The sequence below is a fragment of the Bombyx mori genome, chromosome 12 (assembly GCF_030269925.1).
Source record: "Bombyx mori chromosome 12, ASM3026992v2".
In the NCBI taxonomy this organism is placed as follows: domain Eukaryota; kingdom Metazoa; phylum Arthropoda; class Insecta; order Lepidoptera; family Bombycidae; genus Bombyx; species Bombyx mori.
Genome location: NC_085118.1, coordinates 13,307,352 through 13,333,401, shown reverse-complemented (window position 1 = coordinate 13,333,401; position 26,050 = coordinate 13,307,352). Strand labels below are relative to the sequence as shown.

Below are 26,050 nucleotides of genomic sequence, written 5' to 3'. Positions count from 1 at the left end.
ACTTATATCTCAAGGTGTGTTGCGTATTTCCGTTGTAGATGTCTATTGGCTCCAGTAACAACTTAACATCAGGTGGGCTGTGAGTTCGTCTACTCATCTAAGCAATAAATAAAAAGAAAACTCCAGAGGGGCCGTCTGCTTTATTAGGTAATAAAAACATGAACTCCACCAAATTTCAGGTTTTTTTCCGTACCTATTATGAACCTCGAGGGGTTATGCTAACTTCCCCAACGTGTAGGCAACCTCACTGGGCTCAGACTGGAAGACGTTGCTAACATCTGCCCTTACAAGAACAGTGCTTCAAGGACTCTACCACGCATCGGAATTGCGACCCACTGAGAAGATTCGCAAGAAACTTATTGAACTGTGTCTGTGGGTTAAATTGCACGACGAACCCTTCGCCGCATTGGACGGTGTCCGGTGCTTGGAATGTCTAAAAGCACCGATACGAGAAGATCCAACATTACATGCTTAGGGCGATAGCGACTGTTTGGTTTTCTGGATTAGGTATGTAGTTTGCGGCGGCCACGATAAGGGGTTTCAGTTTCAACATTGACAATGTATTCAAACTTAATTGGAGATGACTTTAATGCCGGCTATGGAATTTACGTTGATTTAGATATTAGACGCTCTACCACCTGTAATACCCGTCAAGGGATTATATAAGACCTTGATTGGACTTTGAATATTCCTATTTATAGATAACACATTTTTATTATTGCTTGGACATGAAGAACATAAATGCTGCCACTCACCTTAAGATATGAATTCTATGTCTTACTTATATGGTACAATGGCTACCTCACTCTTCAAACCGGAACGCGTTAATACTTCGCGGCAGAAGTAGACAGGGTAGTGATACCAACCCCACTGGCCGGTTCGCTCAGAGTAAAAAAGTCATTCCTAAACAAGTTCATAAAAGGTCATAAATTCAAGGATATAAATATATAAATAGCAAAGTTTATTTTTGTTTTACCCTTGATGACCATACTACGTGTCTATTGTGACTGACCAAGTGACCGAATGACCTAGTAGAAACAATAATCGGATCTGATATAACTGTAATGATTCATTATTCTTCTCATCCAGTAATACGATCGACAAAGACTTATTTTGTCTCTTCAATCGATAAGAGTATATAAGCGTTCTATTTGTCACGAATGAGTCGTGAACAAAATTGATCAGACAATATTAGGACTTTTTATATATATATTTCTATCAATTAAAATTTGCAGCCATGGTATCGATGCATCTCTGCTCACACAGTGATAATTTTCCAATTGCAGAAGGCGACCTCCCCGCGGTGAAGGCCACGGGGCGTCCTGAGGGGGCAAGATCTTTCGGCGTGCTGCCGACGCGTTGTTTATTTTTTCGTACTTATTCTAGTAGCCTCGAGGGGTTATACTAGATTCTCCAGGTGAGTAGGTGAGCTCACGGGGCTCAAACCTGACGACGTTGCTAACACTAACCCTAGCAAGAGCAGTGCTTCGCAGAATCTACCACCGGATCGGAACCGTGACCTACTCAGAAGATCCGGTGAGAAACTCAGTAGGCTGCGTCTGTGGGTTAATTTGCTAGCCGAGCCGTTCGTCGCAAGCGACGGGTTCGACGAGAACTATGACCGGCGCTTGAGGTACCTAAAAGCACCGTTAGTGGATCAGGAGGATCCGAAATGTCGTTTTTAGGGCAACGTCGACTGGTTACCATTCGGTCCACAGGATCGGAAATGTAGCTGCCCGCGGCCACGATGAGAGGGTTCTCGTGTCGTGGCGCTTTATTGAAATGACGCAATTATGCCGACGATGTAGATACTTACTGATGGACTCGAGGTCCAGGAGGTCCATGTTTCACACATACCACGGCGCTTCGACGGCTATACTGCAAGAACGGGATTGTATGATTTGAACGGGTTTCATGTTAGTGCGGGCCGCGTGAGCGACCACTACACTTGCATAGGTTATGACCGGACGTATGCCAGTTCCTGTGCTCTAGCGCGCTGCATGGCCACTTTCCACGGAAATGTTGTGGTATTTCGGAACACTAGCGGCACCGCCTGGGGCGGCCTGTCAGGCTGCCGTACCAACGTACCGTACCGCGACGGCCGTTGACTATCGCCTCGACGACTCGTTGATCAGGCGTCCTTGGGGTGACGGTGACGTTGGCGTTTTGGTTGTAGTGTTGACCACGGGAGCTCCCCTACTCTGCCTGGGTTTTGACCCCGGGCGGAGATCAGACGTCGGGTGAGAGAGTTTTTTTTTTATTGCTTAGATGGGTGGACGAGCTCACAGCCCACCTGGTGTTAAGTGGTTACCGGATCCAATAGGCATGTACAACGTAAATGCCGCCACCCACCTTGAGATATAAGTTCTAAGGTCTCAAGTATAGTTACAACGGCTGCCCCACCCTTCAAACCGAAACGCATTACTGCTTCACGGCAGAAATAGGCCGTACTTACCCGTGCGGACTCACAAGAGGTCCTACCACTAGTAATTATACAAATTATATTTTCCGGGTTTGATTTTTATAACTCGATGTTATTCCTTCAGTATGGAAGTCAATCGTGAATATTTGTTGGGTACGTATTTCATTAGAAAAATTGGTACCCGTCTGGGATTCGAACACCAGTGCATCGTTTAACACAAATGCATCGGACTTCTTAATCTTTAGGCCGACGACTTTTAAAAATCTTAAAAAAACTCTTGCTAAAACATCCTTGGGCCTGCCATCTGCTCTCAACATCGGCAGACCGTCAAATCCCTCATACCCCGTGCGCCCCCCAGGCACGGGGATCTCGTGGGAGAATCGGCTCAGACCCGAAAAAAAAGGCAGATACGGGTAGCTAAGAGACCGTCTGTTGTGCCATATGAGTTCGAGACTTATCGTGTAAGATAGGTAAGACCTATTATTGTTATTAAATACCTTTATTTATCATCAAAACAGGCCGTACAGGAAAATGGCCATGATATTAAATTTACTCACTTACATAATAATTTTAAATATGGAACGACGTAAATACTTACGTAGCCTTTTACTGTTATTTGATAAGATATAGGTAAAAGTAGCGATTCTCCAGAAAAGAACATGTTTGCTGGTAGTAGAGCGTCTTGTGAGCCACACGTGGTGGTTCTCCTATGGAGTAATCATTTGTCTGGCTTCATAGCTGGGAGAACCGTCACACAATTGAAAATGAAAACTTCGACCTTATGTCGCAAGGTAGACGGTGCCATTCACTTCGTTCCGGTAAATCAAATAACCAGGTGGGCCGTAAACTCCTACACCCAAAAGAAGGCGAAAAAAGAAGTAATTAAATATTTTCTCCACTTTTGCACAGTTCTATAGCAGTGTGACTTTTAAATTTTCCACTAAAATATTTTGGTAGCGTGGCTCTGTTACATCCATGAGTGGTGACCGTTCTTGCTTTCTGCAGGTAAACAGTAAGCTGCCTGTACAAGTGATAAAGAAGTTTATGGACTTGCGAGGTCTGCGCCGTGATGGGAACTGCGTATTAAGGCTATAGGAGTGAAGTTTTTCATGATTCAATTCAAACATTGATACTCACCAACATACTAATACTGTCGCACCTGCCATAGGTATCTGAACTTCATCCAAATACACAGCGCTTTGAAAAACTCACTAAGCCGCCTCCATCTCAGCAGGCAAGCAGTATCGTGTAGCAGCAAGACATCAGCAGCTTTCTTTGAGAATTGCATGGAAATTTCCACCATTGATTATGAACAGCAATGTCTGGGATACACAATCAAGCCACCTCTAGAATGTCTTTCGAATGTAGCACAGTTTTCTTAAAACTTGTGTACAGATTACGAAGTGAAATAGAGAATGCTCAGTTTTTACAATTAACAGCATAAGGTCTGTTAAGGATGATATTTCAGAATATTAACAGAAGAGTGTCTAAGTACAGACACGAAATTTACTGGACAAAGCGGGAATTAAAGGGCAAACGAAATAAAAGACACATCTTACATCATTAAATACCTGTATTCGATAAATTGAAATATGTCAGAATTACGTCACTATAGTAGTACGATGATCGATTGTGAATGACAATTTCATTGAAACAAAACGGAGATATGCATTAGATGCGAACTTAAAATAGCTTTTACAACTTTTCGTTGCTACCTTCGGCATAATAAACTTAAAAGTAATATACACAGTTCAGAATACAGAATAATAATAATAATAATTTACAGAGTTTTTAAAGATGCATTTCGAAATTTTTATTTTATAAATCAATAATAAAAATACATTGTGTTCTTTTAAATTTTATGTACTCGAAAGAGTTGAGTCCAACAAGTACCAAGTACCACGTCCGAGAAAGAGATCATTTCATGATCACGGGATAGATGTTCGAAAAATCATTCAAAATCGTGCATCTCTGTATTAAATAGACATCGATTATATATTCTGTAACAACCTCATTTTATTTGAAACTGCAAATAAACTTAGTTTCTATTTTGTGCTATATCCCTAACACAGCGGTCCGGGAACCAAGGTAAATTACCCCAAATGGGGTAAAATGAAATTTTGGGGGGTAAAAATGAAACTTTTGTGAGTAAAAAGTATATATTGAAGTGAAACTTCTTTAGAATCGTTAAATTTTTAGTTATTGTTTTCTTTTCAAAATGATCATGGGGGCTATAATATGTAAGATACTAAAAAGAAGCGATAACGTTTTTTTTTGTTATTGGCCATGGGGTAATATCAACTTACACAAAAATATTTTGGGCTAATAATTAAAAAAGTTCCCCGACCGCTGCCTTAACACTTTTACAGCATACTTTCTGAATATCCTGACACTTTAGATGAAAAATTTAAGTTTCAGAACCTATGACATATCTTCTTAAAATATTCATTACACAGGCTATTCAGGAGATAGTAAATTCTGCTTCATTTTCAGTAAAATTTTTGTAATACCAAGAATTGTTTCGGTTAAATCAAATATTGTTTAATTCAACAAAACCGTTTTTGTTTTGCATTTGCATTAAGCTTTTAAATCAGAAAACGTTGTTGTTAAACTTAGCTTATGTAAGGAATATCTTCGTCCAGTTTCTGTTGAGCTGAGCGTGTTATAAAATTTGCAAACATTATTTTTGTTATTGTTACATAAACAATTCAAAATATACGTGTTAACTGATGGCGTTTCAATAACGAAATAAATCATGCAAGTAAGTTGTCATCACTGCAATTAGCTATTAAGTTTAAAAACGGATACCGCTTATAGCAATTGTGCTTTTTTATCTTCGGATGAATTCCACGGGACTAGTCTTAATTCGTAAACGGTTTGAGCCATTTTTCCAGTTGCACCAAAATACGTGAAACTTTACGATATTATGAAAGTAGCTGAACTGCTGAACTATTTATTCTCAGTTTTTCGGAGCGTGTCAATTTTATTATATTATTAGCTTTTGCCCGCGACTCCATCCACGTGGAATAGTTACTTTGGCATAACGCTAAACCTTACCCCCCACTTCATTTACGTAAAAAGTGAAAATATTTTTGAATTATTGAATGTTAAGGAGCTATTTAAACCCCTATTTTGAAACATTCTTTATTGGTGCTCCACTTGTATTGGTCTTACCGTGATGTTATATAGCCTATAGCCTTCTTCAATAAATGGGCTATCTAACACTGAAATAATTTTTCTAATCGGACCAGTAGTTCCTGATATTAGCGCGTTCAAACAAACAAACTCTTCCGCTTTATAATATTAGTATAGATTTCAGGAGTATTTTATTGCAACCTTAAATTTTCAAGTTAGCATTTAAATTGGAACTATACCGTCTTCCAGTATAAAGTACTCACTTCAATCATTTAGGATCATCAGCGGTGAGACCGAAATTATCGCTTTTAATAATTTCACGACTATTGTTGTTGTTGAGCCAAAAATGTAGATACTTTATTATTTTAGTTTTTTGTAAATCTGAATATAGCTGCGCAGTAGTTTTTGAATCGCGTAAAACATGTGCCTAAAACCTTTATTTATATTATCATGTCGAATATACTGGATTAAATTTGAAGAATGTCAAAAAATATGATCTATACATTCATACACACATTATTTACACGACAAAGGATAAAAGATTTGAAAAACTACCGAGAGTCTCTATAGAAGGGATCATTGCAATCGACCTAGACAGCTTTAGTTATATTCACATTTATTCTTGCATTCAGTAAAACTCGTGTTAACTGTAACTGCTATAATATACATGGATATTTCAATAGACTTATTTAATTTTATTTTAACATAAACAAAATATTCACTGATATTTTTGCGTCTATTCCTCGATATACAATATTACAGAATGAACGTCATTGAGTGTGTTAAAAGTCATCATCGTTCTAAAAATATGTTTTCAGTACAAAACTAATAATTTAAGCTAATAAGCTACTTAAAATTCTCTTAAAATTGTAATCAAATTATTTTTGATCTCGACTCAATCAGTCGGCCATTTCTACAAGATAAAATGTTTTATAGGTTGTGCGTCGCTGTCAAGTGTGTACATTATGTATATATATATACAACATTTCTACTCTATAAACGTTTATGTGTGACTGTAAAATTCAATTAAAATTATACTCAATCATATTAACCCTTAAAATTCGCCTGTTTGAATTATTCATACATCTGCAATCATTACCGAAGTGACGGCAAGTAAGTGCCAGGGAATTTTAAAGAGTAAAATTAGATTATAATTTTACAATAAGCCTTTTAATTATTCTTTTGATTTAAAATAGTAATAACTAATCTAATATGACATCTTTTTTTTAATAAAGTACATATTTTTTATTTTTCATATAAAAATGTAGTAATCTTTTAGATAATAAACGAATCTATTTACATCGGCTCAATCCAACAACTTATACCGCTAATTAATATGTTTTAGACCTTTAGTTACTAATTTAATAAAGTTATCATTTTCGGTACTTTTTCGGTATTAACTCCGCATTTATTTAAACATTTCAGTATCAAGGCAAACGCAGTTAGCACTGCATGCTCACGTAACACACACACAAGATATACTAACGCAGCTAACGCACACGCAAACACACACACAACCGAACACGCAGTCAGTCCTTAATCCTACGCACAAGACAACATAAAAACGAGGGATGAAAGATTAACATCACAAAAAGTACAGCCCTTATGTTTTTCTTTACGCATTATTTAGCTATTACAATAAAAACCATTCACACAAGGTATTTTCACACGCTTTCAATCGCCCGAAACATTAAAATACACAATTAAAATACTAAATTATACAAAGAAATACAATTTTCGACCTAACGAATCTAGTTATGCACTTCATACAACATAATAGCGTTCAGGTCTTATCAATCGACTATGATAACACAAATTATATTCTTTCCTTTCGTTTACGTGCGAAACCTCTACGAAAATTATTATTAGGGATTAACGAGTACACAATTTTGGCACACAATGAAAATAATAATTATTGTAAATCAAAACATCCAAAAGCACTTTCTTTGCGTGCATTTACGATATAATGCATCTGCAATATGTGATAATGCACTCTCTTTAGAAATAGTTAAGTTTTTTTTTTATTGCCCTTGTATGCAGACGAGCATACGGCCCACCTGTTGGTGAGTGGTTACCGTAGCCCATGGACTTCAGCAATGCCAGGGGCAGAGCCAAGCCGCTGCCTACCGTAGTTCGTAGAGAAAGAAAATATTCTCAATTATTCAACACGCTAAACTGTTTTTCGATAGGAAAAGTGTAGGTTTGTGACATTATCACGTAAGTGTAGAGCTCCGAAAACTATAGTAAAATTTACGATGTAATTGCGTGTAATGGATAAAAATCTTAGGATTTTGTAATTGTCAGTTACGATTTGGCGCGTTTTAAATGTCACATATAGATCCGTTTAGAGTGGGTATGTAGTCTGAACCCTTTTTGTATGATATTTATAGTGGATACATACGGGTTTTTAATCGTAAAGTCGTGGTATTGCATTGAAAGCGCTCTTAGTGTCTTGAAAAAAATGTTCTCGCGAATTTCAATTCGCATGCAAATATTAGTTGAGTTTTGGTATTCATTCAAGTAATTTTTTCATAACATTTATAATCACAACGGAACTAGCTAACTTATAATATTTATTTTATGCTTTGAATCTAAGCACAAATAAAAAAAACTTAATTTACGTTGTTTATAAGTTATTGCATATGAAATAATTTGGATTAAATTATAGTAATCGTGAGTGCATAATGCGTTGGGCGTTGTTATGCAAGGAGTAGGCAGTCCGCATTTTGGATTATGCATTGAGATATCTTTGCCTTGCAGACGTTTGATTGGTCTGAATTAATAAAGTCAGATTATCGACGTACGATATTCTCGATGCATAGCAACATCCAACAACAAGGATTTTGTATGGATCGGGTTTTTCTTTTTCTTCTTCATTCTTTATTAGAGCCATACACCTATTAGGTTAAATCATCGGCTATGGATCGGGTTGAATTATCGACAATTTTACGCTGATTTTTTATCCAAACGTTATAAGAGATATACTTTCGTTCGTTCAACCCTCGCTGATTTACTACTTTCTTTGGTTTTGCTGTTTTACGCGCCTCTTTATTGGCTTATATTTACATATTTATTAAGACTAACTATAATATTCAAGAATCGGCTTTTATCTATATATTATTGTATTATTAGTGCTGAGTAGACATCAAGTTGTTTTCAATTACTATTCATTTCTACTTTTTTTTTTTAAACGACATTGAATTTTATTGTAGTTTATTTATAAATCTATTTAGAGTTAATGTAGTACTTAAGATCCTTGAGGTAGTTTGACTAGTGAGATTCTGGTACCAATTTCTTAAATATTGTTTGAATATGTATTGAATTTGTTTTTGGACCCAAAATAATTAATTGGCATTGATGGAACTGATTTTACTTCGGACCCAATTTTTTTTAAATTGTTATCACTGAATCTGCATTTAAGTTTGGACCCAAATATATAATTGGCTTCGCTGGGCCCGAATATTGGTTTGGACCCAAATTTGTTTTGGTTCACTTACCTTTGGACAAGAATTTTCGTTCGAACTCAATTTTTTTTTGTGAATGGCTTCACTGAAATATTATTTTTATTTCGTTACTGAAATCTGTTTTGGTGATCAAGTTATTTGTGTTGTCTTAACGCAGCTTCGTCTTGAGATGTAAGCTTGTCTGATTTTTCTCGTTTTAGTAGAGGTACCTACATGTATATTTTCTGTGATTAATTTTATTTTGGTATCTTTGATTTGAGCGATTTCTATTCTGCCTTAATATTTTATAATACCAAAATGTTTTGAGCACGGTGTAGAGCAAAGACTGTGTTTGTTAATTGTTATTTTAGTACCAAGCTGTTTGAGGTAGATATTTGAGGTAGTTTTATATTATATTTGTATTTAGTTTTTGTACCAAAGTTTTATGTTCTAACCAAAATTTTACTATTTTAACTATGAATACATTTTGTTTGAAGGACCTAAACGTTTGACATACATTATTTGCTTGAGTGTAGCTTTGGTACTAAAATATCTGAGGTAGCTTTTATTATTGGGAATTTTGTATCGGTACCAAAATTTGTGAGGTAGATGTTTGAGGTAGATTCACTTTTACTGAACTTGTGTTGGTGACCAACATGACGTGCTTTTAAGTTTTATTTAGCATAATTTATTCTGCATTAAAATTTCTAACATAGATAGACTGATTCTATTTAAATGATACCAAGTTTAATGCAGTCTTGCTGTGACTTTTGATTTGATAATGTAGATGTAGATAGTTTCTATTATTTTATTCGGTTATCACTGTAACATGAATTAAGTGTTTTTTTTGCTTAGATGAGTGGATGAGCTCACAGCCCACCTGGTGTTAAGTGGCTACTGGAGCCTATAGACATCTACAACGTAAATGCTACCACCCACGTTGAGATATGAGTTCTAAGGTCTCAGTATAGTTACAACGGCTGCCCCACCTTTCAAACCGAAACGCATTACTGCTTCACGGCAGAAATAGGCAGGGTGGTCCTACCATAAGTAATTACGCAATGTTTTGTGTTGTTTTTGTTACCTTGTCTTGTTTTTTTGTTTGCTTGTGTATGTTATTGACCACGATTCACCAAAACAAAGTCCGTTAAATTCAATGTCGTTTTTTTTAAATATATTTTTTCTTTTTTTTTCTTTTTCTTACTTTTTGTTATTTTTTTCTCGTTTTTTTTCTTTTATTTTTTTTTATTGTTTTTTGTTTTTTTTATAACTTCGATATTATCATAAACTTAAATTCCTAATTTCTACAACAAAATTATGTGTTTAATTTAAAATTAATTAGATCTGCGTTCCAACTCGTCTTACTATTCACAGTAACTATATTATGTCACATTATATACATGCTTATTAGTAATTAAATTAAGCAAAAATTTGGAATTATAATACATCGCATCAGTTGGTAACTTTTTACAGATGTTTTACTCAAAGCCGCTATGGAATTTTAAAAATTATTTAGCAATGTGTATTGAGTTTCTACACTTTAAAGATATTTTATAGTGTTAATACATATAACTGCATGAATTATTATTAACATTTTGCTATGAATTACCATTGATTGCAATTACTTTAAAAGTGTTAATGTTAGTTGATTATTATTTGTTAGTTAAAAAAAAACTTCAGAGGTGTCAAGGGACACCCGGATGGAACGAAGTTCCTTTCGATTAATTAGTGAAGGAATTGTAATTTTTTTTTTAAGTTATAATAATAAATTACGGCATTATGAAGAAGAAAAAAACAATACTATGAACTAAATTACTATTGTTGAAACGCTGTCTCGAGAAACTGTACTCATTACGCGGACCAATCGGATACGAGCAATGTCACGCGATAAGCGCCTACACGTTGATTGGTCAGAATGACGGATCTAAAAAGTGTCGTGACAACTTTTCGTAAGAATTTTTTCCGTTTAGCCCCCTTTCACAACGCGCGATAAGGAACTTCGTTCCAATAATCACTACCACTAACATTTACTATATTGATAAACCCAATTTTATACTAATTACCAACTGAATCGATATCACTTAGGAATAATCAAATTACGCAACGTGTAATCAAAGCAGCAGGAATTCGTATTAATTTTGGTAATACCTGATTGGACAGTAATTGGATTGGAGTTTACTAATTTGGAAATAAAATAAAATCTGTAAGAAGAAAACCAATATGAAAAAAACACTCCGGGATTTCAAATGACAACATGCTTATTACCAGTATGAAGCATGTAAAGATAAAATTTGGCTAAACTGAACTAATGTGTTTTGCAATATTAATTCGTGTTTTATTGTGATTGTAATGTCATTAATTATACATTGTTGTTTATCGGTTGTTCATATGAAAAAAGGGTGAATTGGTACAGGCAGTTTTTTGTTTTATTTTGATTGCTTAGATGGGTGGACGAGCTCACAGCCCACCTGGTGTTAAGTGGTTACTGGAGTCCACAGACGTCTATAATGTAAATACGCCACCCACCTCGAGACATAAGTTCTAAGGTCTCAAGTACAGTTACAACGGCTGCCCTACCCTTCAAACCGAAACGCATTACTGCTTCACGGCAGAAATAGGCAGGGTGGTGGTATCCGCGTGGACTCACAAGAGATCCTACTACCAGTGACCAGTGTAGACTAGATTTACTCTTTTTTTTTACTCTGCTATGTCATGTAACGTCTTTCTTGTGTTAGAGAATATTTGGCTCTATGCTCATGCATATCATTCTACATAACATAATGGTATACGACAAGAATGATATACTGTAGGTGAAGTCGTGTGCTCTTGTCTTGGCCTTTTTCATTAAGTTAATTTGAATTCTGCGTAAAATTCAGCTTTCCACGTAACTGCTTAAACTCGTATACCTTTTTTTATTTTTTATTGCTTAGATGGGTGGATGAAGTCACAGCCCATCTGGTGTTAAGTGGTCACTGGAGCCCATAGACATCTACAATGTAAATGCGCCACCCACCTTGAGATAACAGTTCTAAGGTCTCAGTATAGTTACAACGGCTACCCAACCCTTCAAACCGAAACGCATTACTGCTTCACGGCAGAAATAGGCGGGGTGGTGGTACCTACCCGTGCGGACTCACAAGAGGTCCTACCACCAGTGATACCGGAGTTAATTTGTTATTTTTTTGTTGCAATGAATTGATTACACGTTCACATGATGATTCAAAAGCCAGCTAAAAGCGAGTTAATTTGTTATTTTTTTGTTGCAATGAATTGATTACACGTTCACATGCATCGATATATGTATTACCAATCGATGTTCACATGATTCAAAAGATAATATATATATTAGCCAGCTAAAAGCTATACACTCCTATCGTAACATTTTTAAATCTTATATTAGTTATGGAAATAATGACATCTTCGAGTTTTATACTAACATATAAATGCACTTACGACTTATAATAATTTAGTAACTGTAAGTTTATTCGACATCAATCGGCTATGTTTCTTAATTTATATAATTTAGGTTACTCTATCTTAGCTATGATTTTTTGAAAAAATAATATTAACTAATTAGTTTTATTAGTAAGCTTTCTTATGGTGGATAGTTCAGTCTATGTTATCATTTTTTACTCCCTAAATATCTACAATGTGTTTGAGAGCAGCCAGTAGATTCTATTTTTATTAAATATATATTTGTACTTATTTTCATGCGTTATTTATTATGAGAGGTTTAAGCACCAAGTAATATGCATTATTAAGTACTATTGAGGACATTATTTACAAATAATAATAATAAAATAAACGGCTCGAGGCTCTTAATCATTGCATTCATGTCCTGAGTTCGTTTTTCAATTCATGCGTATTCGAAATTTGAATTTTTTTATATTAAATTTCACAGATATCAGGCTTTATTGGGTACTATTTTATGATTCGTTACATCGGAGTGAAGGCCTCAAGCTGAAAAGTTGATTGTAATAAAATAGTAATGGAAATTATTTTATACTCAGTCAAAGTTTCACTAATTATATTGTCCATAGTATTGCAGCTAGCTTCGATATCTCAACGACGATAATAGTTTTTATTGCTTTCTAGAAGAAATATACAATATTACATCCAAGAGATGCTGCTACTTTTGCGTTTAGGTAACTCTGTTTACGACTGTGTTATTTTGGATGTTTATGAAAAAAGTTGTTACATTAATAACATTGTGGTCAAAAAATGATAAAACTACATATTTTTTGATTCCATTTGTAAACAATGAGACAGACACGAGCACGCGGCTAAACAGATGGTGAGTGTTAGCCGTCGCTCACGGATTTCAAAAACGGGCACAGCCAGATCACTACCTAGTATTACTTAATTTAACTAAGATAATTTAAATAGTTTATGTTAAATACACGTTTCGGAATCTGCAACATATTTAAAATCAATTCAAAATTCACTTTTTAAAATTTACTACAGGAACAGGATAGTAGAAAACATTTATCTTCCTGGACACGACAGAGGGAAGGTCTTTCATCGATCAGGTCTTCAGTCGATCGAAAGTCCGAATGTTGTTGTTCAGTAATTGTAAGAGATAGACCTGAGATTATCATAAGTGGGATATTCGTCTTTGCGAAAAATATTTTATTATGTGTGACTGCTACATATGTTGTTGTCCACTAAGAACCACAGATAGTTGAAAATATTCAAGTTAGGTAGGTATAAATGATGATGTTAATGTAACTTTAGTTTGAGTAGCTAGATCACATAGACGTATGAAAATGCTCAGGATCGAGAAGGCACAAAAAGAAGAAGGGATGGAAATAGAGAAGAAGCGGTACTCCAATTGGAAAGCGCCATGGAAATAGAATGAATGAATAAAATTAATGAGAAAAGAGAAACGTAGAAAAATATTTAAGAAGAAGTTAGAAAGGGGCAGCAGGAGATAGAAAAGTACAAGAGGATAGAGGGGTTAAACGACAAAAGTTTTGGAAATAGCGAAATATTCTGATGCTGCATCAGAAAAGGGGACTAAAAAAATAGAGAAAGTTGGAAGAAAAAGAGAGTATAGAGTAGAAAGGGACACAAGAGGAAAAATATAATACGAAAATGAAAAGGGTAGAAGGGAGCATAGGTGAATATAGAGAGATATTTAAATACAGACATAAATAAGTGGATAGAAAGAGATAGAAATAGATTTCATGAAGATTGATTTCCTAATAATCTTAACTGTAAAATATAATACTAGTTGCTGTATTATAAAATCAGATATGAAACTTTTGCTAAAACGCAACACTCAAAGTTGCCCAAAGTGTATGAAATACGAATAGATTTCTTTATAATGATATACTTAATAAAATATCCCTGCAATAGGAAAACGTCGAGAGTAAAAGAGAAAAATGACACAGAAGACCAAAAGTCAGAAGGAATGAAGGTACAGAGAAAAGGAAGCGTTATTAGGGGGGAGAAAGAGAGAGAAACAGATTGTGAGAGAGAGGTGGAGTGAACTAAGCCCGACTAAGCGCGAAGCTAAAAAGAAAGGAATGAAGAACAATGTAGCAAATTTAAAAAAGTGAACAGCATTAGTTGCCGTGTACTGCAATAATCAAAATAAAATAAATTTAGTGACATATCTGCTTTTTTTTACCTCAGACTTACAAAAATTATTTCTTAATAATTTGCTAATGATAACTTTTTATTTACAATTATGTAGTGTATTTTTAATATTGTCTTAATTGCTATTTTAAGTACGAAGCCGGCCGCAGTGAGAAGAATAGAAGATGCTGTTATTATTTATCGATTTGGTAGATAATTCTTAAATTATTTTTAATGGTTTTCTGGGATATTTATAGTATTATATTTAAAAATACAAGAATACCGAAATATGTTATTCTAACGGAAATTGATTTTTTCAAGGTACTGGTAGATTTCATTGTACTCAAAGATGGTCACCCCTGGACATTAAAGTAATAGAGAACACAATCAGTTGTTAATGTTGCTATAGTTAACTATATTTTAATTTTGTACTTTTTTGTATCTGAGTTTGTGAGTTACTCAGTACTAATATTGTTAAATGGTTTTAAATGGATGATTACTTCGAGTGCTTAGAGAATATTGTCATAGGTCATTCTTTTTTTAAACTCTCACATCAAACTCTCTTAAATGCGGGTGATGAATTAAATGATTTTAGAATTAAATTCACTAAAACATAACTTAACCTATTATTTTTTGGTTTTCATATTTTTTTTAGAAAAATATATTCTCTTTTGTATTAGTCTCTATATAGATCATTCATGTTTCAATAACGAAAATATATCTTTCTTTATTTTCTAATTATTATATTTCCTTAACTATATTTACAGGCTACTCGTTTTTTGACTAGTTCGCACACGTTACTCATTGAGATTTTTTTTAAGCTAATCACCTAAATCTAATTTACACTAATTAACCTACCTTTGAAGGCTTATTTTATTTTCATTAATCACTTAACCCTAAAATCATCGGAAATTTCTAAATAATTCATGTAAATTTGGATTACTGTTTCTTTAATTTAACATCATCAGTATATTAATGACTACTTTGGAACAGAAAATCGTCACGTCGTCTACGGTTATTGTCAAACATATGGGATGTATTCATAAATAGCTAATATACGGTAGTAATTCCTTATTTATGAAAGCATCAAAATATATCTAGCAATTTCTTTAGCAGAAATTAGGTTTTGTCTCTTTTAAAAAAAGCATATAATATAATAATACTTTTGCGGTATTGTTAGCTAAGCGGCAGAATGCCAATCTTGAACAGATGAGACTTCTCAACATAATACTATTTGAATTTCAAATCAGAGCCTATGTCTAATTTGAGTCGTAGATAGTTTAATAGTATTTCATTTATAAGTTGATAAATGATATTTTGGCTGTGTGTGCTCAACCGATTATTTTCCGGAATAGAACAATAAAATTTCCTTTCGAAAGTAGTCGTCAATATCGATGATCTGAAGACTTTTTAGAACAGAAAAAAAAAAAATCCTTAACTGATACAGTTTGTATTAACCGGTACTAATGACTTACATACTAAAGTTTATCTATTAAAAATATACACGACTTAACATTTTTGATAATAGCTTATATTTAAGTTATATTTAATATTGCAAACACCTAATTTACGATTAAAAACCTTTTTTTTTTGACTCGGGTTTTTATACCGTAATCTAAGCTAATTTTTTTTGGTCTATTCCACAATCGTAGCTTTTCATAGCCGAAGTCTTACTACTCTTTAAAATTAAATATTACTTATTAATAATACAAGACTAGATCGGTTACATGATTTTAACACCAAGTATATAACTAATCAGGAACGTTTTGACTCTGATATTTAAAAAGTTTAACGCATAATTTTCTTTCATTAACATTTTAAGTGTAAGTATTCGAATTTAGTAGTCTAATGGGTAACACTAGGAAACCTTAAGTTTATATTTACACTGACTGTAATACTCTGTGTTCAGATTCCGTGAAAATCATTTACAACTTAAGTTTGTACTTAAAACAAATATGGGATATCTTGTCAAATGTCTTATAAATTTAATAGAGTACTTTTTCACAGTGCCTTTATTACTTATACGAGATTCCGTGCCAAATGTTTACACTACTACTGTCACAATTAAGGTCGATACTGAACTTATCGGTTGTTCAATAAACAAGATTGTTTTCTTTTCAATTTTTACAATTGTAACTGCAGAAATATTGGGATAGCTGAATACTTAAATGGTGATGTACATACGTTCAGTGGTTGACTACGAGTTGATAATGACTGCTCAACTAAGCCTTTTCGTTGGTCTGCCAAGGTAATCTTGATTTAATTGAATTATAATAAAATCATGGCAGTTTAAAAATATATTATAGAAATCGATGAGGAATTAGAATGGATTCGTTGTTGTAAGTAAAATCAGGGTTCATAAATTCCTATCGTGCTATTACGAAGAAAGATATTCGTTTTGTATTATAATGAAGATTATCAATTGGAAACTAAACGTTCGCGTGATGTTTATGTTCTTCTTTCTTTATGTTGTTAAATTGTCTTTTATTTTTTGCTTAAACGGGTGAAGGAGCTTACAGACTAGCTGATATCACTACCCACGTCAAGACAGAAGGTATCATTCTCCATTGTAACTACCACCAGTCCCACTCTTCAAGCCTTAACGGATAAGTATGTCACGGTAGGTAATAGGCAGCGTGGTGGTTTCTACTCACACCGGTTTACATCCTTGCCTAGGAGATTCCTTTTTTGTATGGTTTGATTTTTTTATTTTTTGTTGCTTAAATGGGTGGATGAGCTCTCAGCCCACCTGGTCTTAAGTGGCTACGGGAGCCTACAGACATCTATAACGTAAATGCCGCCACCCACCTTGAGATGTGAGTTTTAAGGCCTCAGTATAGTTACAATGGCTGCCCTATCCTACAAACCGAAAGGCATTACTGCTTCACGGCAGAAATAGTCATTGAGGCATTCATTATTATCTATTTCTATGTATTTTTTTTATTAAGAGGGGTGATGCGTAATTTTATGGAGACACTTGATAACTTTGCGTTTTAGTCATTTAAAATTCAATTTTTTTGTGAGAATGTGTAATAATCAAAGTCAAAATTTACGTAATAGTTTGCAAATATGAAATTATTTGCTAGATGTTATTAATATAATTATAAAAGACCTCAATACGAAAATTCTTACTATGGCTTATTACATACGTATGTTATCAAGTTTGTCTCCTAAATTATAAATATCCCCTCATGTGGTGCGTTACGATTGAGATTAAAGTTTTTTGCAACTGGTACGGGGTATTTTTTTGTTCTGTACCTGGCGTGGCTCGGGAGTGTGGACATTGAGCAGAAGAGTCTTTTAGTGGGTGGCTTCTGAGGAGGAAGTTCTATGTAACCCCTACGCGGGGATTTCGTAGAGAAGACCCGATCCAAGGCTCAAAAAAGTTTTTTTTTATTGCTTAGATGGGTGGACGAGCTCACAGCCCACCTGATGTTAAGTGGTTACTGGAGCCCATAGACAGAGAGAGAGATATAAGTTCTAAGGTCTCAGTATAGTTACAACGACTGCTCCACCCTTCAAACCGAATCGCATTACTGCTTCACGGCAGAAATAGGCAGGGTGGTGGTACCTACCCGCGCGGACTCACAAGAGGTCCTACCACCAGTAAAAATTATATATTATGGTATATGTTATATTTTCGGGTCAATGCAGTTCTTCCAACTCTATTGTTTGGTTTTCAATATCGTTGTTTAATCTTTTTTAAGTTTTGTCGAGACTTTAGTAGAGAACAAGATTGTGTTTGCTCATAAAGTCTGTCGGAAAAACTGTTGAGTGTTCGATTTATAATATCGTTGTCCAATTTCCTTTATTATTATTAAATGATAATTAATTTTATTTTATTCTTATTTCAGTTGAGTCTGAATTGTCACTGATAGTATTTACTAAGTACATACATACATCGTATTACTTACAAAATGTGATATTAGGAGAACCGGGAAATCAGTCGTACGTACCTAGTCTAGAGATTGAGTATATAACAGGAATATATTTACATTTTAAAAGTTGACAATGTAAACATTAAGCACGGGGTAATATAACACTGCTACTTCACATAACTAACCACCTAAAATGGCTAAAATGTTACAAAACACTCGTTCTCATGAATATTATGTCCGATTTATAATTCGCGTGTTAATTGTTTCTTAATTAAATGTATTTACAGTAGAGATAGTCATTATGAGTATTGATGGTTCAATAAATTGAGGATGACATGTCTCATATAATCTTTTTATTACTCGTTGTCGGCTGAAATTATTTGAAGGCTTTTAATGTCTAAGCCGAAACTAGAATCCATATATATTTACAAAGTTTCAAGTCCTCAAACGCAGGTCGAGATCTATGTGATTTTCTCTACATAATATGACACATTTTATTCAAATCTGGATAAAAGTTAGAGTATCAATATTCCTTAACGTAATTGAAATATAATTTTTCTTCCATTCAGATCGGTAATCTTGATCTTTAATTACAGAATTATGACGATTTTTATTGATTGCGCTAAATTGAATTCATTTTGAAAGTAACTCTACATAAGACGCGTTTAAACTAACATCAATCCATTTATTAGTTTTGTACTTATTCCTTTATTGGAAACATTATTGGAGCAGTAATTCTTTTTTCGTAATAGTACAAATTAAATATATTTGAATATTAATGCTATGATACGATTGTGACGTCACTCTGACTTATTTAAATTTGTAATATGCTAAGGGGATTTTTACTCCGATGACGTTATTTTTTTGTTGCTTAGATGTGTGAAAGAGCTCACGGCCTACCTGATGTTAAATGGTTACCGAAGCCCATTGACATCAACAAAGTCAAATCTGTCATCCGTCTTGAGACATGAGTTTTAGGTCTCCGTTTCTTTTTAACACCACAACGGCTGCCCCACCCTTCAAATCGAAACGCATTTACTGCTTTACGGCAGAAATAGGCAGGGCGGTGGTACATACCCGTGCGGGCTTACAATATACCCTACCACCAGTAAAGTAATGCATATTGACTTCTATGATTGTTGTGTGTTGTGTTGTGTTGTGTGTGAAAATTGTCGTTATGTTTACAAAGATTATGCCAAAATCAGAATAATTTTACTATTACATTGATTGAATGTTCCAATTGCCTTTCACAAGTCCAATCTAGTAAGCTTGTTACTATGGAAGAATACAAATAATATCACAGCTATTTGTGTAACAATCTTCCTTATTCTTATTCAAGTTATCATCTAACGTTACTATTTACATTAAATTTACAAAAAATTGCTACCAAACTTCCATATCACGTTCATTAGATATTTTTGAAGCAAAACTGTTGTGTTATATGGGCTGAGTAGTTGAATTCTTACGGCATCATTCTGTAAGTGTTTTTATTGTGGGGCATGTTCGTTTTCATCATTTTTGGCATTACATAGTTATTACGTCATTAAGGTTCGTTGAGTACATAATAATATATTACTTGTTATTTGTCATATTCATCGTGTATTTTATCGTCAGCCGTCACTGTTTGATCTTAAGAAAATAACATTACAGTAGCTATTTCTCGATTTTCAATGTAAAATCTAGAATTAGTGTCCCGTGAGAATTATGTAAGTGTCAAGTTATAATTTTTGCTGCTGAAATAATTATCAGTTTTTATTTTTCGTAAATAAATATTTTTGCATAATATTCTGTTTTCAATGACCTTAGTGGAGTGGAATAAACAGCCTGGCTTGCACAGTGTATGTTGTAGGCGATCAGAATGAATTGATGTACATTCATCGAAATATGTTTGGAAACTCCAAAAAGCCTTGGTTTTTTTTTAAATATTTTACATTAGTCGAATTATCGGGTATGTACAGATGTTTGAAATGAGAACGAGTATTTTTATCAATTTTTCATTATAAATTTTACTTACGTAAATTTTATACGTTATGATCTTAATCCTAATATCAACATTAGCCTAGTAGAGAGCAATGGTTTAATAATAGTATTTTACAAAAAGCAGCTGAATACATTTTCGTTAACAAAATACCACTGATGCGTATGACAATAGCGTATTTTCTCAACAATCAGTTGGAAGGAGATGAACATAGTATCGCTCGGATCAGCGTATCTGGTATACTTACTACTAATAAACGTATGCTCCTTTACTTGGGTATTAATTCAACTGCAAAATTAGCTATGTAATTACATGTATAAATCTATTTGTATTCATAAAACACATCAGTTTCTAGAACTATATCTACACAAACGTGATGTCGATGCTCTTATTAGCTAATAATAATCGATATTTCGGACATTGAATCGTTATAAAACTATGTGTAAACGCGAATAACTATAATTATATCCTTTAATAAATACACAATAAATTACTAAGGAAGACTTCAAAAATTCGACGCTAAATGTTTTTTTTAGCTTAACTTCTTGTTATTTTTGTTATCTTGATGTTATTGTTTTGATATTTGGACGATTTAATTGCATTAAATGATTGCAAATTTTATGGTTAGGTGACTGATCATTATCTCTGGGTTTATGTGAAGTGAACCTTATTATTATTTGTCTTTGGTTAGTTTTGACATTAATACTTTTGTTGGTCTAAAAGTTTTCAAACTATTTCAATTGAACCATGTATAGGGGTACTCGTCAATGAAAACGGTATGTACTTGTGGTAGATACCTAAGACACCCTTTATGCTCACGGAGGATGTAAACTTGGCTATGCCAAATTATAATGTCCGTACTTTAAGCAGAATGATTCTGGGAGTAATTATTTTTACGAGTCTGTAATTAGATTTTTGTAAAAGTCGGTTATTTTGTATCCGTATTTCACTGGCTTTTCATCAATACATTTGCTTGGCCAAGTTCATGGTTAAAGAACAGTGTACAGTGCCACTATTGAAGTGGTTTAAAACACAGCAGCTGTGGATGTTAAATTTGGTTTAGTTACCTCATTGATTTGGCCAACCAAAAGAACTGAGCGTGATATCCCATACAGGGATGGTCGTAGTCTTTAGATACAAAATATTTTTAGTATTTGCCTTATTACTTGTTTAAGGACGTGGTTGATTAAACCAACTAATGAAACATTCTCAATTTGATTGACTGTGTTGGCTATTTTGGCAAACGTTTGTTGCTAAGTAAATCAATTTAGATAATTACAACCAAAACGATTCTATTTCAAGAGGTTTTCGCAAATCAGGAATTTTGAAAGGGAATCTTATCATCTGTTCTATCATATCTTATCATATCTTAATTACCTAGTTCGATCCGGTTCACGTGAATTCTCATCCATATATCAGAACAATGACATTTTTAGTTTCGTGGAAATAAAATAATCATTAAAATTATGATCATAAAAACGAAACTATTCACTTTCTAGCTTCACTATTGTAGACTTATTACTGCGATCTGTTTTGCATAACTAATTTAAATACATCTTTCAGCGTGACTTGGCCTGATCGAGATGACGGTGACTTTAAGCTTAGCTTTATAGCAGCATAAATGCATCCAGAAAACAATTACATTTATTTTATACTAAGGATTTTCTAAGCTACAGTTTTTTGTTATTTTCTTCTTTTTTTTTACAAAATCTACAGTCATATTTCAGACACATCATCGCTCGCCTAATATTATTCACAGCTTTAGCCTGTGCTCTTTGATTGCTTATAAATATTTAGTATGAGACTACAGTGATTCGTAAACTGTATTTTTTAATGCGTATTTTACAGAGATGGAAATATATTATTATTTTTCCGTTTTTTTCGTAAGCGTATGTGGTAATCTGTACACTTTTATCATTGCAAGATTTTTTAATCCAATTTTTTGTTTTGATTTGTAGTCACTTCTAATTACGAACGATATGGAGAAATCGACTATAAAATGCCATTCGCTTGCTTATTTCTATGGACTACGAAGAGATATTTTCAAAAATAAGCTGGATAATACACGTTTACTAATCACTGTAACTTTAAACCTATATACTAATAATAATAACCTAACTTATCTATTTGACTAGAACAGCTTCGAGTTCAGAACTCTTCTAAGTAAATCTCTGGCGATAGTACTAGAAAAAAAAATGGCGACTTTTGTAGGTCCACGCTTACTTTTATCGTTTTTTTTTATATTTACAGATTCATACTTAACTTACACTTAATATTATTAACTATGTAGTAGAAGACAGAGAATAGACAGACAAGAAGAAGATAGAAAGAGACAAAAATACTAATTATTAAGATTAATATATATATTTTTTTGGTTTCATGGCTAAACGAGTTCACGGCATCTTAAATTGATACCGGAGCTCGTAGACATTACACCCCACCTTGAGACATGAGGTCAAAGTCTCGATTGTATTGGATAACGGCTATCCCACCCTTCTAGTCGGAGCGCATTACCGTTTCGCGGCTGAAATTGATGGGATGGTGGTACCTACCCGTGCGGACTTACAATACGCCCTCCCACCAGTAATCAAGCAAATTAATAAATTTCGCCGGTTTGATTTTTGTTCCTTGATTTTTTACCTTTCGCCCACAGCGACTTTAGATATATCGCACATACGGTGCTATAAAGTCACTTATTAAATGCATTTTTTGTTAAAACTGAACTGAGTAAGAGAAAATATATATTTTTAATAGAGTTATCAGTGAGACGCAGACGTTTGCTTTTACTGATGAAGTTTAAATATTATCGTTTTTATTTATTTAGTATAGCAGAACTATATAAGAACTATATAATATAATAAGTTGTTGAATTTTCCAATGTTTCTCCTGAAAAATTACATAATTTCCATAAGTGACGTTATCGCACCGTATATATAACTTGAAACCCATATCGCATGAGTTTTAAGTTGGATTACTTTAAAGGTTGTGTTTTAAATGCAATATCAAAATTTGTAAACGTTATGCTCGAAGACGGTATGCGCAATTTATTATTTTCCAGTCAATTATTCTTAATTATAATTTACTTTATACTTTAATTCTTAATTATACTCATAGTAGTTGCGATAAAACTTCATCAATAATATTTAATTGTGTTTTACAACGTTTTAATTTATGCACGATCGGATTTAATCGGTGGTGGTGTGGATAGTAATTTTTTTTCAAAGAATATTTCTTTTTTTTATTGTGTTTACGGGTGAACGCGCTTAAGGCTCAGCTGGTGTTAAGTGATTACCGGAGCGCATAGATACGATGTCTTTATCTCAATTTTATAACGGCATAGTGTTGACAAACCGTTAAAATCTGTCTCTATTATCAGATTACAACAGAATCGGCATTGCCGGAGCAGTGTGGGAGTTTAGTTGGTTTTACTCGCATGTACACATCGCCCCCAGAACTATCTCCTTAATAAACCAACTTGGATGGGTTTTTAATCTTTAGAACCGATCCCTCATTGCTCATTCCAATGCCTTCTGTGTGGGTGATTACTTAATGCACTTATCTCTAACTCGCTCCGTATAGCTTCGGAGATGTAAAAATTTTACTTAAACTTTTTATAAGGTATTTTGTATTTAGTGCAATAATAATTAAGTGTTATGTGTCATTATCATTCGTGCGACTGTTTAATTATGTTCCGAAAAAAATATTCATTAACGATAACAATATTCAAAAAGTATGCTATAAAATAGAAATGTTCATTGCAATATTTTTCTGTGAATATTAAATAGAACTTAATGTTAAGAAATATAATAAATACAGTAATGATGAATAATATTTGACATAGATATAGGATTAATTTCCAAAGCTATTTCATTTTTTTTTTAATACATGTTCTATATTGTTTTCAGTTTGGTTTTCTCGTAAATAGTTGTTAAGAGTAAATTACAGCAAACCTATTCCTTAGAAGGTACAATTTTTGTTAACGCAGCTTATGAAAAATTTACATATTGGGTATTATATAGTTGATATTTTTTTTTATATTCATGCAGTATGGTGCCCATTAAACCGATCGAAATGGTCATAAATGATAATATTATATTGAGAAATTATATTCGGAAAGCTGGTCAGACGACCTAACAATCAATATATAATAGGAGGTTACGGTTCAATGTTAAAATCACAAAGTGAACACTAATTATCTTAAGACATGAGATCGGAGTCTGGATTGTTCTAAAGCACGCGGTTTTTCCCTTTAAATTTTCAAACACAGTTCACGGAGTTTTCCGTCGGGTCAGTTCAGTGGGTCGTCATTTCGATTCAGTGGTAGATGCAGCGGAATACTGCTCTTGATATGGCAGATGTTATCAAACTCTTTTAGACAGAGCTACGTGAGCCTTACTCATCTATCGGCGTGAAGCTTCAAGACTTTTGGCAACTGTTCTCTTTTTTTTAATTATTTGACGGTAGTTAGAAAGGAGGTATTACATAAATAGTAGATATCTTCATATTTTGCGCATTAAACAGTTTGCTGATACTGAAGCATTTTTCATTATATATGAGGTTGTTACAGAGGTTCACTATAAGATGACGAATACACCTAACTACAAGTACGAAATACATAAAATCACATCGAATAGACACTAACTATTACACTTATGAATAAACGTACTAGTACATGCTAACATCGAAACCCTTTTTGGCTGCAATCGGCAAGCGTTCGCCCATTAAGTAAGGGTTTTCCATCTGTAAACGAATTAATTCAGATACGGGGATAAGTTGAAGAATATCTGTTAGAGCATTACAGTTTTAGGCAAACATTAAATACAAGATGGCGAATACAAGATCCGTCGTTAAATGGTTACTGAAGTCACTTTGTGATGTCTACAAAGTAAATGCTGCTAACTACCTTGAGAGATAAGGTCGAATTTTGAATGGTTTTGTTCTAGGGTTGCCTGCGAATCGAAACAGTCTGTTTCGGGCCAGAAATGTACAAACGTCGGTGCGACATAACAATGTGATTAGTTGGTTTTCACTGAACTCATTTTTTTTTATTGCTTAGATAGGTGGACGAGCTCGCAGCCCACCTGGTGATAAGTGGTTACTGGAGCCCATAGACATCTACAACGCAAATGCGCCACCCACCTTGAGATATAAGTTCTAAGGTCTCAAGTATAGTTACAACGGCTGCCACACCCTTCAAAGCGAAACCCATTACTGCTTCACGGCAGAAATAAACATTCAACACGATATCATCCCTTCTATATGAAAGTCGTTCGTTAGAATGGTACTTTTTACTTCAAAATATTTGTATCTCCCACAGGATTCTATCAGCTAGAATCACAGCTACAAAAATTGTAACTTTATATGTTATAATCAATGTCTGTTTAAGTAACTAAACCTAAATTCTAATTACATTATCCAATAAAATCCCAATGAAAAAATATTTGGTAGGGCTCCCATTCTGACGTGTGATCATCATCATCATCATCATCATCTCAGCCTGTCTACTGTCCACTGCTGAACATAGGCCTCTCCAACTGATGTCCAGTGCGGCCAGTCCGTTGCCACCTGCATCCAACGTGAACGTGACGTGTGATTACGAGATCTTTAATATCTT

At 33.9% G+C, this 26,050-nt stretch overlaps 1 protein-coding gene and 1 long non-coding RNA gene across 4 annotated transcripts in view; one reads left to right on the top strand and one right to left on the bottom strand.

Annotated features, from left to right (window-relative positions):
* The first annotated feature begins 1,429 nt into the window (after positions 1 to 1,429).
* On the top strand, positions 1,430 to 10,679 carry LOC110385258 (uncharacterized). 2 transcript variants are annotated; one of them, XR_009974530.1, is made up of 3 exons: positions 1,430 to 2,240; positions 2,547 to 2,892; positions 3,428 to 10,679. It is a non-coding gene; the product is annotated as an uncharacterized LOC110385258 (long non-coding RNA). The 2 variants fall into 2 exon arrangements; XR_009974531.1 differs by having other exon boundaries at positions 1,430 to 2,892.
* Positions 3,978 to 26,050, bottom strand: part of LOC101736661 (neuroendocrine protein 7B2) — a 54,598-nt gene continuing 32,525 nt past the window's right edge. For both annotated transcript variants that reach the window (XM_004926520.5, XM_012690715.4), the window contains exon 6: positions 3,978 to 25,176. In XM_004926520.5, the coding sequence (XP_004926577.1) occupies positions 25,102 to 25,176 (75 nt within the window). In that variant the 3' untranslated portion in view covers positions 3,978 to 25,101. The remainder of the gene's footprint in view (positions 25,177 to 26,050) is intronic.